This window comes from Equus quagga, chromosome 13 (genome assembly GCF_021613505.1).
Source record: "Equus quagga isolate Etosha38 chromosome 13, UCLA_HA_Equagga_1.0, whole genome shotgun sequence".
NCBI lineage: Eukaryota > Metazoa > Chordata > Mammalia > Perissodactyla > Equidae > Equus > Equus quagga.
In genome coordinates this window covers 10,271,902-10,289,032 of record NC_060279.1, presented here as the reverse complement: position 1 = coordinate 10,289,032, position 17,131 = coordinate 10,271,902, and the positions used below count along the sequence as shown (strand labels likewise).

The following is a 17,131-nucleotide window of genomic DNA, read 5'->3' as shown; positions in this document are numbered from 1 at the left end:
ACCTGCACACCTTTCCCAGCTGTCACCTCTCTCTCTCCATGGCACTCTGGGAGATCAAGTAGGTGGAGTTCCAGGCAGGGAAAGGGGTGCCTTCTTACACCTGCACCCCTTTCCCAGCCCCTGCCTCTCTCTCTGCTTGGTGCTCTAGGTGATCACAGAGACCTGCACACCTTTCCCAGACACCACCTCTCTCTGAGGGGTGCTCTGGGCAATTGCAAGGCTGGAGTGCTGGGCAGAGGGGAGGGGCACTCTCTTTCTTCTGCATGATCCCAGCATTCTCCCTGGGCCCTCACCAACTGCTCTCCAGGGGTGCTAGTTTGATGGAGACCCCCTAACAATAGCTCAGTCTCCTCTATGTGTACGGCTTTCTCTCAGGCTATGAGGGAGCTTGGAGTGCAATGGTGTTCCCGTGGAGGGCTGCCCCTCCCTCCTTTCCTCTAGGAGCCGCGTGTTGTCCTGAGGTTGCTGGCTGCCATTGGGAAGAAAAAAGTCCCCCTTACCAGCTTCCACTTCCTCTGGAGGATCCAGCCCCACCACCTTCAGAGGTATGGCTGTGTTGGTCTCTCAGACATCATTTGTGTTGTGTGAATGTCCTCCATTGGTGTATGAATGTCCTTCTGGTTGTACTCTAGAGGAGAGAGTTCAAGGGGGAGCTCACTCCACCATGATGCTGATGTCACTGAATCCTCCTCTTTTTTCTGCTTGAGGGAGATTAGCCCTGAGGTAACATTTGTACCAATCTCCCTCTATTTTATATGTGGGACACCACCACAGGATGGCTGATAAGTGGAGTAGGTCTGCACCCAGGATCCAAACCTGCGAACCCAGGCCACCAAGCAGAGTGGGCAGAAATTTAACCCCTTGGCCATGAGGCCAGCTCCTTGATTCTCAGTCTTTAACCTTGCATGGTATTCAAATATCATCCTGCAGGGAGAGAGCCCCTGGAGCATGAATTGGTCCTTCTTTCAAATGCAAACAGAAAAGGAGGGGAAATTGTACTTTGAAAGGGCAAAGGTATACTTAACTAACCAGCATGGTGCTAAATAATAACTGACTTTTTACTCTCTTAAATAAAGAAGTCCCAATTTTGGAATTTTTTTTCTTTTGTTCTCTATTAAGCCTTTTTTCCCCATTCCTCGTCTGCCAATTTGAAGGTACTAATAGTGGATGAGCTATGCCTTATAAATTAAGTTTTATGGTTCAAGCAATCCTTGGTAATCCAATATGAATTAGCTGAATCACAATTCACTTCCCAACCCAGGTGCCTCTTTTACTTCCCTTTTCAAGGAGCTCCCTAATACATCTCAGGAACCTGCTGTTAATTTTCCTAGGCCCCAGTGAGCAGCTGCTACAATCCTAAAACATTGGCATTGAGATGGAGGAGCACAGAGATAGACAAATTAGCAATTGCTAACTATGAAAATGAGGACTACCCATTTTCTAAGTGTGACTGTGAATGCTTGCTCTAACTACAGAGCCTTCTCTTCTTCATCTTCTCGTTCCTCCACTACACTGGATAATTTTGAATGTTTGATCACAGTGTAGTAGATAATTCACTGCATGTTGGGATCACCTGGGGGAATTTTTAAAAATACCAATGTTTGGGTCTCACCTAGATATTCAAATGAAATTGGTCTGGCATACAACTCAGAATCAGAAAATATTAAAAGCTGATTCTAATATACAGGTGATTCTAAGTACAGTTAATGCTGAGAAACCCTGCTCTAAGCAACATACAAGTATTCCTACCCTTTTGGTTCTGGAACTGCCTACATCACATCTTGGGGGGGGGGATGGGTAGGAGGAGGCATTTAGGAATGTTCAGTTTAAACAAACTCATTGGGACTTAGATGAGTCTTAGACACACTAACAGTTAAGAATCTCTTGAGTTCTAAGTAGGGACTTAGAATATTGTGACATAAAATAAGTTGGGACAGTCTCTTTTTGTAGAATCTTTGGTGCACAGATTTTTTTGTTTTTAAGAGAGGAGGAGGGGAGTAAGTGGAAGATAATTACTTTGCTCACATGCATTGGGAGGACTGTCAGATACTACTTTAAACAATGTAAGGAAAGGGACTTTGTGTCTACCAGTGTATCCCCACCATTAAGCACAGTGCCTGGCTCATCAATGGTGCTCAAAAGTCATTTGCTGAATAAACAAATAAAGAATAAAGGTTAATAGTATACAATGCATTTCATGGGTCCTAGGAGAGTTCTGAGTACAGAATGGTAGATGAGTTGGTGGATAACAAGTGGAATATTACAAAATGATAAGGTTATTAAAGGTGAAAAAAGATGGAAATCCTAAAAAGAAATGGTGGGAGGTTATTTTAGCTGCAGAGGGGCACTAGACAATGAAGCAGAGGAAGCAGGATGGGACACACAGAGCACGGCTCATGGGAGAGCTTCCAACCCACTGACAGCAGGGTAAGCTGGAAGGTTTTGAGGGGGGCCAAAACAAGGAATACGAAAGGCTATTTCTCCCATGGAATTCGAGACAGATTCCTGGAAGGAAGATGCCCTGACAAAATAACCAGGCCTACAGTAGCAGGCTACTGATATGAGGAAAGTTTGGTTAAGGAAAGAGGTGTTACAGTTAAGCATTTAGAGTCTATTTGAAATACAAATCAGAACCACACAACTGAACGGCAAAAAAAAAAAAAAAAAAGAGAGAGAGAGAAAGAAATATTGTAATACAAATATATTTTCTATCTCTCATCTAATTTGAAATTCTTTCTAAAAGCTGAACACTGAAGTAAAAGGAGCAGGCAGGGACAAATGAATAATCTCTGAGAGAAAAAATGCAAAACTAAGCAAGTAGATTACATAAACCCAGACATACACAAAGATTCTTCTTTTAAAAATAATAAAGTCTGCAAAAAAATGTTAATCATATTTTAATAAAGCTGCAAAAAAATATAAAGCACTGGAGTTTCCTATAAATCTAGTCTGAATCATAGTGATGACAGATAAAATAATCACATACATGAGTACAGAATAAAGGGAAGAGCTTTACTACTCCTTATGTATGGCAATTTTGCTCTTTAGTAAATAACAATCTGTCCATTATTCTAATATGGTCAAACTACTACCATTTGTGGCGGCAAAAGATGGTGGTGATAGTAGTGGTAGCGGTAATTCAGAAATGGAGTTCTAAGGAAAAAACTTTCCTGAAAGAGGTAAATGAGATCAAGAACAAGACAAGGACGTTTGTCCTTGTCACTTCTATTCAACATTTTACTGGAGGATCTAGTTGGGCAGTTAGACAAGAAACAGAAATGAAAGGCATCCAGATCAGGAAGGAAGAAGTATCCCTACTCACAGATGACATGATCTTATACATAAAAAATCCTAAGAAACAGGGGCCAGCCCCATGGCTGAGTGGTTAAGTTTGCACCCTCCACTTCGGTGGCCCAGGGTTTCGCCAGCTCGGATCCTGAGTGCAGACATGGCACCGGTTGTCAGGCCATGCTGGGGTGGTGTCCCACATGCCACAACTAGAAGGACCCAGAACTAAAAATATACAACGATGTACCGGGGAGCTTTGGGGAGAAAAAGGAAAAATAAAATCTTTAAAAAAAATCCTAAGAAATATGCATACACACATACATAAATTAGAGCTAAAAATAAGTTCAGCAAGGTTGCAGGATACAAGATCAATACAGAATAATAACTATTTTTAAATACTAGTAATAAAGAATCAAAAATGAAATTAAGAAAACAATTCCATTTACAATAGCAAACAAAATAAAATACTTAGAAATATATTTAACAAAAGAATTACAAGACCTTTGTATACTGAAAACTACAAAACTGTTAAAAGAAATCAAAGACCTCAATAAGCAGAAAAACATCCCATGTTCATGGATCGGAAGACTTAACATTGTTAAGATAGCATTACTCCCTAGTTGATGTAGAGATTCAATACAATCCCTATCAAAATCACACTGTCTTTTTTTTTTTTGTTTTGGCAGAAATTGACAAATTGATCCTAAAATTCATATGGAAATGCAAGGGACTCACAACAGCTAAACAACACTGAAAAATAAGAACAAAGTTGGAGGACTCACACTTCCTGATCTTAAGACTTACTACAAAGCTATAGTAATCAAGATTGTGTGGTAATGGAATAAAGAGAGAAACAAAGATCGATGAAATAGAGGGTCTAGAAATAAAACCATGTGTCTACTGTCCACTAATTTTTGACAAGGCTGCCAAGACCATTCAATGGGGAAAGAAAAGTCTTTTAATAAGCAGTGCTGGGACAACTAGATATCCACATGCTAAAAATGAAGTGGTGCTCCTACTATAATAGTTCGTTAGGGCTGCCATAACAAACAACCACAGATGGAGTGGCATAATTAAGAGGAACTTATTTTTTTCACAGTTCTGGGGCTGGAAGTCTAAGATCAATGTATTAGTAGGGTTACTTTCTTCTAAAGACTCTCCTTGGCATTAGATGGCTGTCTTCTCTCTGTGTGTTCACATGATCTTCCCTCTGGACATGTCTGTGTCCTAATCTCTTTTTATAAAGACATTAGTCATATTGGATTAGAGCTTACTCTAATGACCTCATTTTAACTTAGTTACCTCTTTAAAGACCCTATCTCCAAATATAGTGATAGTCTGAGACATTGAGGGTTAAGACCTTAACACATGAATTTTGGGATGTCGGACATAACTCAGCCATTAACATTCTACCTCACCCCATATACAAAAATTAATTCAAAATGGATTAAAGACCTGAATGTAAGAGCTACAAATATAAAACCCTTAGAAGAAGAAATCTTTGTGGCTTTAGATTAGAAAATAGTTTCTTAGATATGACACCAAAAGCACAATCAACAAAAGAAAAATACAGATTAACTAGACTTTATCAAAATTGAAAACTTTTGTGTTTCAAAGGACATTATCAAGCAAATGAAAAGACAATCCACAGGATGGGAGAAAATATCCAGGATATATAAATAACTCTTACAACTCAACAATAAAAAGACAGATAACGCAATTAAAAAGTGGGCAAAAGATGTGAATAGATGTTTCCCCAAAGAAGATATACAAATGACCAATGAGTACATAAGAAGATGCTCAAGATCATTAGCCATCAGGGAAATGCAAATCAAACCACAATGAGATACTGCTTCACACTCACTAGAATGGCTATAATTAAAAGGGTGGACAATAACAAGCCATCGAAGAGTTGTTTTTTGTTTTTTTTTTAAAAGATTGGCACCTGAGCTAACAACTGTTGCCATCCTTTTTTTTTTTTTTCTGCTTTATCTCCCCAAATTCTCCAGGTATATAGCTGTATATCTTAGTTGCAGGTCCTTCTAGATGTTGCATGTGGGACGCCGCCTAGAATTGGTCTGATGAGTGGTCCCATGTCCGTGCCCAAGATCTGAACCGAGGGACAAAACCCTGGGCTGCCGCAGCGGAACATGCAAACGTATTAACCACTTGGCCACGGGGCCGGCCCCTGAAGAGTTTTAAGTAAGGAGGTAAGTTACATCTCTTACCCATCTCTTACTGCACTTCCTTACTCACTTGCTCCAGTCACAATCCCAGCACATGGCTTTTCCATCTGTTTGGAATGCCATTCTCCTGATGTGGAATGCACATCAGCACCACTCACTGCTTTTAAGTCGTTGCCCAAGTCTCACCTTCTTGATGGAGTCTACCCTTAGAACTCTATTTAACGCTGCAAAACCTATCCAGAACTCCCTTTTCCTTTTTCCCGTATCACTATTATTTCTCATACATTATATATACATATTTGTTATATTTATTGTTTATTAACTGTCTACTGCTAGAACATAGGCTTCGTGGAGGCAAGTATTTTTGTTATTTTACTTCACCGATCTAGTCAAGCACACAGAATAGTGTCTGTCTCTGAATACATGTTTAGTAAATATCTGTTGAATAGTGAATAATAAAATCTTTTTTAAGAAGATGACTGTGGTGGCAATGTGGGAATGGACTGGACAATGGTCACAAGTAGACTGAGGAAGAGCAGTCTTCTCTCAGAACCACTGCTAACACCAAAATCCAAGCCACTAACTTCTCTTACCTATCACACTCCAGACACAGGTCTTCTTTCTTTTTAAGATTACAAAAACCCTCCTTAAGGCCTTTACACTTATTTCTTCTGCCTAGAAGGCTCATTCCCCAGATTTTGGCATAGCAGGCTACTTCTTTTCATTTGATTTTCAGCTCAAATATCATCCCTCAGAGCACTTTCATTGGCAATCTAATCCAAAGAAGGGAGCTCCCTTCTCTACACTGCATCAACATCATTCTTCTTCATAAATCTCAGGATGTTACAATGTTTAATTACTATCTTTCCTTCATCAGAATGCAAGCTCCATGAGAGCAGGTCTTTCCTCATCAACACTTCATCTCCAATGCCTAGAAAAGTACCCGCACTTGGTAGGTGTTCAATATCTGTTACTGAAACAGGTCACTGCAACAGTCCATGTTAGAGAGAAGCCTAAACTATCAAAGTAGGAAGATTCTAAAAATTCTCAAGAAGTAGAATCCACAGGTTTTGGTGACTTAGTAGAGGTCAGGGACTAAGAAGAGAAGAGAGTTAAGGATAATGTCTAGGTTTGTAGTTTGAACAGGTGGGTAGTGCCATTACTGAGGTGAAGGTCACTGGAGGAGGAGGAGGTCTGGGAGGGCACATGAGTTCAATTCTGACTTGTGGATTTGAGGTGCCTCTGAAACATCCAAACAGACACGTTAAGTCCACTGCCAAATATTTGGATCTGGGCTAAATATAAAGATGAGAGGGAACATTTATAGATGAAACCAGGGGAGTGAACAAGATCAGCAAGGGAGAAGCATCAAGTGAGTTCCTAGAGGCTGGAGCTCTGTAGAACTCCAAGTTAATGATGAGGGAAAAAGGAGTGAGCAAAGGGAAATGAGAAGAAGCAAAGAGGGAGATGAAAAATAAGACAGAAGCCAAGGGAGAATGCTTCAAAAAAGAAGAAAAGAAAAAGTATATGTCATTATGCTGTTTTGATAACTGTTGAGAGATCAAATAAGACAAAAATGGAAAGATGTCCACTAGATTTTATTAGTGACTTCATCAAAAAAGCTTCAATAGAATGGTAAGGAAAGATTTCACACAGTGGAGAGGGTTTAAAAGGCAAAAACATCAAAGATCCACTTCAGAACTTTTCTGTAATATACAAAGTCCCTCCAAGCTAAGGCTCACTCTTCCAAAATTCAGCCAGGATCAACTGGCTTCCCTAAGAAAACCAGACATTCCCAAACAGAAGAACATAACATTCGACTCTTTAAAACTTTCTGGAGAGTTTTGTCTGTTTACAATTAAACAAATTATTATAATAATTACTTTTTAAGCTGCTTTGTTTTACAACTTGCTTTCAAGGTTCAGGAAAGTGCATATTTAGAAATTCTGCTTTTTCAAGAGTATGAGGAAAATGTACTCTCATATTGCTAGGAGAAAGCAGTTTTGCAATATGTGTCAAAACTGAAAACATGATTACAGTTTGACCCAGAAATTACATTCCTAGAAATTTATCCTCAAGACATTATTAGCTAAGTATGCAAAGAGGGAATCTTAAGGATGTTTGTTATAGTGTTGTTTAACAGGAAATCTGGAAACAACTTAAAAGTCCACAAAAATTAAATATAAAATTGGCTAATTATGGTACATACAATAGTATACTAAACAGTCATTAAAAAGGTTAAGGAAATTCTATGTGTAATAATAATTCTAATTGGTGGAATTGGTGCAGTGTAGTACTTACTAAGTTCTAGGCACAAATCATATATTCACTCATTAAACCCTAACAACAATCCTATGAGATAGGTTTTACTAACATCCCCATTTTAAAGATGGAAACACTGTAATTTACCTAAGATTGCTGGAGAAATTGTGGGAGATGGGATTTGAACTCAAGCAGTCTGGCTCCCACATCCATGATTTTAGCCACTATATGCATGTAGTAAGATTGAAATATATTCATAATATATTATTAAATGAAAAAAAGTCTTGTTCAATAATATCTTTTGAAAGAAAATAAATATATGTTCATCCCTGTATGCTGTTCTGAATTTATCTCCTACCTCCTCATCTTCTTATTTGAAACCCTCAAACACATATTAAAAAATATATGTACATATACAAACATATGTATGTGGGTAGGTAATCCATGCTTACATATTCAAAGACTAAAGTACAGGAGGAAGATTTTATATCCAGTTACCTCTAGGAGTGGATTATGAGTATCCCTTTATCTCTGTAATATTTATATGCTCACACAAAATGGGCATTTGTTGGAGGGGGGAACACATTCTGTCATTTACTTTTAACCACTGTCTAAAAGCAAAGAACCTATTCTGACAGAAAATTTTCTCTGTCAACATAAAGTGGCTAAGATTAATTCTGACTGACCATCTCCAATCTATTACAATGTACTATGCTATGACTACTCAATGTTTAATATAATAAATGAATTAGATTTTTGGAAATATATTTAACCTACCTAGTAGACACTGCCAACATCCTAAATGATTTGATGATGCTACCTACTATACTGAATCATTCTTTCAGTTCAATAGCTTTCCAACCACCTGGTAGACTATTTCTAACCCCAAAGAAAGTAGCTCCCATTCAGAAAGTAGATATCTGTAAACCATACTGAGCAACAGAGACATTCACCTATATCTATGTTGTTTAAAAATATTGTAAATCCAGCTTTATCATTACTAAGCCAAAAGACTTTAGGCAATCTGGGACTTTGGCTCCCTCAGTTATCAACTGGGGAAGAGAATTAGATGGTTTTCTCTGACTAATACAATTTATGATTCTCCTACAAACAACACTTGGACATTTAATGTGAGTTAATGAGATAACCTACGCTAGCACTTAGCACAGAGTAAGTGCTCAAGAAATGTTATTTCCTTTTCCGATTTGCCTCATCACAAGAAACACTTCTAATACAGAGAAATCTAAACTCCCTTTACAGCTATATTGAAAATTACTTTAGGCTGGGTTTATAAGCACTTCGAACTATCCCTAGGTTTGTTATTTTTATACAAACGAATATACATTTTTTTATCTGACATATTAGATTAGAAGCTAAAAGTTAGTCACTGTCATATGTGTTTGGGGTATTCTTTTGCCAGGTGGGGGCAACTGGATCAATTAAGTACACTTCAATTAATCCTATATATACTGTCTCTATGTGGGGTCAGCTCCAGGATTCATACAAGAAGGGGATATAAATATAGGCCAACAATAGTGAGAAAGCTCTCCTTTTTATCTTTTCTAACTTGTCAAATTTTCCAAGATGATATTGGATGAGTGTCCATGTATTGCTGGAGAAGATACAAAAGCTTTTTTGGCCAGTGGCCAGAGAATGTCCTCTACACAGGCCATGTCTGGGTTAACATGGCCGAAAATAATACAATCAAGCCAAAAAATCCTGTCAATCAGGAATAGAACTTACCAGATGGATACAGCATTAGGTTGACACAGAATATAGGTGTGATATCCAGAGGGGAAGTCCTGGGTTAACCCCGAAAGACAGACTAAGGATATGCTGAGAGCACCGATAAAGAAAGGTCATCAAAAAAAATAAGGAAAGGCATTTTGGGAAAGATATAATATCTTCAACTAAAAAAAATTAGAGATGATAGAAAAAATCAGAATTTTGTTGGACTTCCTTACACTTACATTATGTTTTAATATTATTTTTAGTCTGAATTAAATAATACTTTCACAGCTTAGGCATTCTTATTCCAGTCCTATACAGAAAGCATCTTAGAAAGTTTTAGGTTTTGATTTGTTTTAATAACAAGAAAAAAAATTAGAAGTAGAAATCCATGACTTCACTAAAAGATAAATACAAATATGTTTGTGTTATTTTATAGAAAATATTTGAAATATTTTCCTAACTTGTAAAATAACTTTGGCACAAATATGTTTGTGTTATTTTATAGAAAATATTTGAAATATTTTCCTAACTTGTAAAATAACTTTGGCATAAGAATTGTTCATATCTAAACTTAAAATGACTTAATGAACTATTTCAAGTATATTTTATGAACTTCATAAAAAACAAATGTTTAACAGAATAAGAGATGAGGAGCAGCAACCCATTTCTTGAGTTGCACAGGGCCCATATTATGTCATGCTTTTGTTTCGGTTCAAGATATTTCACAGTTAAGCATGGAAACTCTCTTAAAATATCAAGAGGCTCTCTGAACATAAGTTATCTTCTTTTGGGAAATTTGGAAGAATGATGGGGAATCTAGAAACACATTCTGAGTTATCTTGTAAATACAATAGTAATCCCAATAATAACAGCTAACATTTATTATGCAATAAAATTTTATAGACACTATATTTAGGCTTTTTATGTATCATCTTATTTAATTCTTACAACAATCCCATTAATTAGTTTCTATTATTATCTCAAAACTTAGGGTCTGAACACTTAGAGTAATTTGCCCAAGGTCACACAGTAGAGCTGAAATTAGAACCAAATCTGTCTGAGGCCAGTGTCTGCAATTTTAACCACTATGTTTTACTGGGGAAAGGGTGAACCTGCATCTTTTGATAAACAGGCAATTATCACCTTTCATAACAGAATGCTACCTTTGACTGAAGGCCAAAAATCTACTGGGTTATTTTCACCAAATCTGCAGCAAATGTCTTGCTGTTACCACACTGTTAAAGCGGCACTGATATGTTGATACTGAAAGTCCAACAAAGTAATTATAATTAAATTCCAAAGTGTCTTATAAATTTCTAGCTATCAGAGAGAGAACTGCAAATTGAAATGTAGCGGTTTCTTTTTAGTCAGTATATTACAGAAGCTTTCTAATAATTCAATTATATGTTTAGGTACCTCCAGGGATGTTATTATGTTAAGAAGTATTTTAAGGAAAAAGCTGGCATCGTTTTGACAGAAAACAGGTTTCAAATTTTATATCATCCAACTCATATGAATGAAAACATATCAAGATGTCACTGGAAGGAGTGCTATGATAGCAAGATCAAATGTATTGTAAGAAAAATAAAGAAACATCCTCTAAAAAACAACAAAAAAGGATGGGAAGAAGGAAGAGGATCAGAGTTCGTCAGAGAAGTCTTTTTTTGTGTTCAAGAGTCTAGAATGAGTCAAAGGCTAGAAACGGACTCATGCCCAGTTCAAGGGCAGAGAGGTGAGATGGTGTGGTAACTTAAAGCTGAAACAGACGTACCTTTAGGAGAGCCAAGGCCACATGAAAGATTATGTTCAAACCCTGAAACAGAAAGAGAGCCACAATCAATACTGCCACATGCATCACTGCTTTACTGAGTATTCTCCAAAGATTTCCATACATCTTTAATAAAACTCCTAATTGTTTTCATCTTCACATACAATAATAATAAAATCATGAAATTTTTAAAAAGGTATTTTCTTCCTCTGAGAGGCTTACTGTAAACTTTTGGTGCTATTTAATCAATGTTCACATAAAATTACTGTTTTTACAATAAGTTATTTTCCTTCAATCCATTTCTTGATTATTTGCATAGGTCTAACTAAGCCTTGCAAAAGTCAAGTTACTTGATCAAGATAGCAGCGATGTAGAAGTCTAAGATTATTAACTGAAATTCTTAGTCTGCACATCTGGGTGATGTGGTTAAACTGCTTCTGGCCAACAAAACAAAACAAAATAAACCACAACTAGTGTTGCTGATAACTGGGACGGATCGCATGAGGGGAGTTGTAAGCATCACACTGCATTTCCACTACTGCTCTTCTTTTTTTTTAATTCTTATTTTTATTTTATTTATTTTATTCTTATCTTATTTTGATTTTTGTTTTAGTGCTAGCTCTCAAGTAGTATTTGTATTCAAGTAGTTGTATACAACAATATAATTAGGTGGTAATTAGGAGCTCTCTGGTAGTCTTCTTTTTCCTTTTTCTTCCCTAAAAACAGGAGGAATATTTCTTTAGGAATAAACAAATTAAATAGCTTGTTAAGAAGCCATGCTGGAGCTGAATTTTGAACGCTGAGTTCAGCCCAATGACAGAAGAGATGTTGAGATATTAAATTCAAGAGACAGGGAATCTTAAATGCTCAAGACGACACAATCAGAAACAAAGTTGCCATGGAATATGCGGTTTCCTTGCCATGCAAGTCATCATACATGACAATAGAGATCTTTCAAGTATGAGTTGACATCTTCCATAAGTCCAGGGTCTATTTGATGTGCCCTCTTCTTCTTGGTCACAAATATCTATCTGCCTTTTGGATATGAAGCTGTATCAGATGTATTATGCAAAGAACTCCTAATAAACCAAGCACTTTCTGTCTCCAAAATCAGCAGCGAGAATTAGGACTAGGAACTTAGAGCACACTACTGTTATAATTTGCTAATGTAATCTTTCATATTCAGCCACCAAAAATATGTAATGGTGAAAGGGATGAAGGCTAAACACAAAACATTTGGTTAGAGATTTGGGGTTTACTCAGTTAATTAAGAAACCCAAAGCAGTAGGAAGTAAGTATAATCAGTCCAGGAGACAAAAACAAATTGAAAAAGCTCATCATCACACCAAGCAATGATCCTAGACTAGTTCTGATCACTATTTACTGATTAGAAAAAAGAGGACTATCGTATATTTAAAAACTTGGGTTATAATTAAGCAAAATTTGCTTTCCTAATCTAAACTTGGGTCCTCATCTCTTAGCTGCTGCCCACTGCTGCCAAAACTTGCAGACCGAAAGAAAAAAGACTTGCTTCCCTGCTCCTCACTCCCTCCATCCCCAAGTCACAACGGCTAGGCAGCAGTGAGTTCTCACAATCTGAGTGCTTATCAATCTTGCCATCAGGACTAATCCACCAAGTCTCCGATCTTGTTTTTCTAGTCAGGGCTCAAAATGAAAGCCCCTCTTGTCTCTAGTTCTCTAATCCTCATAATGCTCTTGTCCTTTCTCCTAAGCCAGGCTCCCATGGCTCCTCTCGCTCCCAAATCCCTTCAGCGTACTCTGGAAACTCCCTCCATGTCATGTTCAACCTCTCTCATATTCTCAACCCCTCTGCCAAACATTCCCCTCACCTCCCTGCTTTCCTGGAATAGCAAAACCTCATTGATTCTCATAACAACCTGTATTATGATTCTCAGTTTTTCAGAATATGATTTTTACTTGCCTAAGGTTATTTATGTATTTAGTAGTAGGCTAGAGTCATCCCTGAAGCCTCCTAATGTCTAATTTAATGGCATTTTCACTGCACAGTGCTGGTGTAATATACATAGTAAGTGCTTATTTGATGACTGACTGAGTGAACTATAATACTAGCTATCCCAGATTTTCTGGGATTTCTTCTTTTTTTCTTTTTGAGGAAGATTAGCCCTGGGCTAACTGCTGCCAATCCTCCTCTATTTGCTGAGGAAGGCTGGCCCTGAGCTAACATCCGTGCCCACCTTCCTCTACTTTATATGTGGGACCCCTGCCACAGCATGGTGTGGCAAGCAATGCCACGTCTGCACCCAGGATCTGAACTGGCGAACCCCAGGCCGCCAAAGTGGAACGTGTGCACTTAACCTCTGCACCACTGGGCGGCCCCTCTGGAATTTATTCTTTTCCCTATGGACCCAACTAGGCCAATTTACAAAAGCACCATCAAATTACAGTAAGAAACTCTTGTTTTCAGTTCTCTCAAAGTGAAACTACTGGACAACTCAGCTATGAAAAACACAAATGAGAACTTAGAAATTAAAAAAAAATTTAAGACCACTAAACAGCCAAAATGGCTCCAACACCAAAAGAAAAATTTATTCAAATTTTTTATTTCATATACAATTCAAATTAGTTTGGTGATATGGCTTTATAGTTTGTAGATATCAGAAGTATCAAACTAAAAGACAAGGTGTATGCTAGATGGAGTTAGGGACAGATAGTCAACAGAGATGTCAGAATTAAAATAGTAGGTCTAACAGAAATACGATATACACTTAAAAAAACCCATGAAATGTATAGCTGTCTGGACCCATTTAGTGGAGTTAATAAGCCTTCAACAGTTAATATTAGTTCATGATAATAATCCAGCAGTGTTAATGAAGGCTTACATCATCTTCAAAATGTGCTTAAGAAGGGAGAATAGACAAGTGACGTCAGCAACATGGCAGCATGAGCTCACCCAGGACTCTCTCCCCTCCAAATTACAACCAAAAAGAGCAACTGCTTTCCAACCTTAAAAAAAATTCCTAATAACAGAAATCATTAGAGACCCACAGCAGCTAAAGGATGGAGGGCGGAGAGGCTGGAGCTGCCCTCGGAGGAGGTGGAACGGGGTAAGAGAGAACTTCACTCCCTCTCCTAGAGACTGGGATCGCTGCCGCAGGTGAGGGAAGGAGCGGGGGAGGGGCTGCGCGTCCACAGGATCATCCAGGACTCTCACAGACTCGTGCAGCGGAAACCCTCTAATGGGGGAAAGCTTTCGCGTGGGGGACGCCATTAAGCCAAGGCCCCAGGAAACCAGAGAGCGAGAGCTGATCAGAATCCAGGTCTGCGCACAAGAGGAAGTGCCCCTCCTCCTCCAACCCACGCTGAGCGCAGCCATGGAGAATGAAGGTGGAGGGCTCAGAGCGCATGGCTCTCGACCCCCATCTAATGGCAACAGGCTGTAACTGCAACCGAATAATAATATGTAAAAACCGCTCCTCTACCACCCAGCAATTTATAAAAGCTCCAGTACAACATGAAAGGAATAAAAACACAGAAGTATGTCCTGAGGACTTGGAAATAGGTAAACTAAGTGAAAATGAGTTCAGAATAGCTATCATCAAAATACTCAATGAGGTAAAGGGAAATATAGAGAAACAAGTCAACGAGTTTTGGAGTTACATCACAAAAGAGATTGAAACTATAAAGAAGAATCAATCAGAAATATTAGAGATGAAAAATACAATGGATCAGAGAAAACAGAATACAGATTCCCTGAATGCCCGTGTAGACACCATAGAGGAGCAAATTAGCATAATCAAAGATAGACAGGCTGAATGGCTCGAGAGAGAGGAAGAAAGAGAACTAAGAATTTAAAAAAAATGAAGAAAATCTCTTAGAAATAGCTGACTCAATGAGAAAATGCAACTTAAGAATAATCAGAATTCCTGAGGGCGTGGAAAAGGAAAATGAAGCAGAAAGTGTGCTCAAAGAAATAATAGAAGAGAACTTCCCAAATCTAGGGATTGAGACAGAAATGCGTGTGGAGGAAGCTTTCAGATCTCCTAGATTTGTCAATGTAAAAAGACCTACTGAAAGGCATATAGTAGTAAAAATGGTAAAAATGAATGACAAAGAAAGTATACTCAGGGCAGCAAGGCAGAAGAAAATAACCTACAAGGGAACCCCTATCAGACATTCAGAGTATTTCTCTACAGAAACCTTACAAGCTAGGAGAGAATGGAAAGACATATTCAAAACTTTAAAGGATAAAAATCTTCAGCCAAGAATACCCTATCCAGCAAAAAAATCCTTCAGATATGAGGCAGAAATTAAATCTTTTCCAGACAAACAAAAGCTAAGGGACTTTGTAGCCACAAGACCTCCACTACAAGAAATCCTCAAGAAGGCTCTCATACCTGAAAAAAGAAAGAAAGGGAGAAAGGGGTCACAAAACACAGAGTAGGGAGACAGATAGATAGAATCAGAATAGGACAGCAAATATTCAACTATAGCATTAGGATAAAGGGAAGGAAATCACCAAAGCAAAGACAATCTTATCACTCTAACCACAAACTCATAACACAAGTTGGAATAAGAGATGAAAATAATAATTTAGGAGGGGAGGAGGAAAGGGACTGAATCAGTCTAGGCTAAGGAAGTAAGACACCACCAGAAAATAGACTATGTTATACATGAGATTCTGAATACAAACTTCAGGGTAGCCACTAAACTAAAAAACAGAACAGAGACACAAAACATAAATAAGGAAAAATCTAAGAAACCCAGCATAAGAAATTGCAGAAGTCAATGGGTAGGCTAAAACACACAGGAGGAGAAACAAAGGAAACACAGGAAAACAGGAAAATGAGCAACAAATGAAAGCATTAAGCCCTCATGCATCAATACTCACTCTCAATGTAAATGGATGGAACTCTCCAATGAAAAGACACAGAGTGGCAAAATGGATTAAAGAACAAGATCCAACAATTTGTTGCCTCCAGGAAACACACCTCAGCTCCAAGGACAAACACAGGCTCAGAGTGAAGGGGTGGAAGACAATACTCCGAGCTAATAGCAAACAAAAGAAAGCAGGTGTTGCAATACTTATATCAGACAAAGCAGACTTCAAGATAAGGCAGGTAAAGAGAGACACAGAGGGCCAACATATAATGATCAAAGGGGGACTTCATCAAGAAGAAATAATGCTTATAAATATCTATGCATCCAACACAGGAGCACCAAAGTTCATAAAGCAACTATTAACAAACCTAAAAGAAGATATCAAAAATAACACAATAACAGTAGGGGACCTCAACACCCCACTCACATCATTGGACAGATTATCCAGACAGAAAATCAACAAAGAAACAGTGGAGCTAAATGAAAAGCTGAAACAGCTGGACTTAACAGACATATATAGAACACTCGATCCAAAAACAGTAGAATACACATTCTTCTCAAGCATGCATGGAACATTCTCAAGGATAGACCATATGTTGGGAAACAAGGCAAGCCTCTACAAATTTAAAAAAATTGAAATACTAACAAGCATCTTCTCCAATCATAATGCTATAAAGCTAGAAATTAACTACAAGAAAAAAGCTGAGAAAGGCACAAAGATGTGGAGACTAAACAATATGCTATTGAACAAGCAATGGATCATTGAAGAAATTAAAGAAGAAAGTAAAAAATACCTGGAGACAAAGGAAAATGATAACATGCCATACCAACTCATATGGGATACAACAAAAGCTGTATTAAGAGGAAAATTCACTGCAACACAGGCACATCTTAACAAACAAGAAAAATCCCAACTAAGAAATAATAAACTACACCTAACTGAATTAGAGAAAGAAGAACAAACAAAGCCCAAAGTCAGCAGAAGGAGAGATAATAAAAATCAGAGCAGAAATAAATGCTATTGAAACAAAAAAGG

At 37.8% G+C, this 17,131-nt stretch overlaps 1 protein-coding gene across 2 annotated transcripts in view; it reads right to left on the bottom strand.

The window, feature by feature from the left end:
* The window catches only part of RABGAP1L (RAB GTPase activating protein 1 like), a 666,720-nt gene that overhangs the window by 191,628 nt on the left and 457,961 nt on the right, over positions 1-17,131 (bottom strand). For both annotated transcript variants that reach the window (XM_046680643.1, XM_046680642.1), the window contains exon 18: positions 11,239-11,280. In XM_046680643.1, the coding sequence (XP_046536599.1) occupies positions 11,239-11,280 (42 nt within the window). The remainder of the gene's footprint in view (positions 1-11,238; positions 11,281-17,131) is intronic.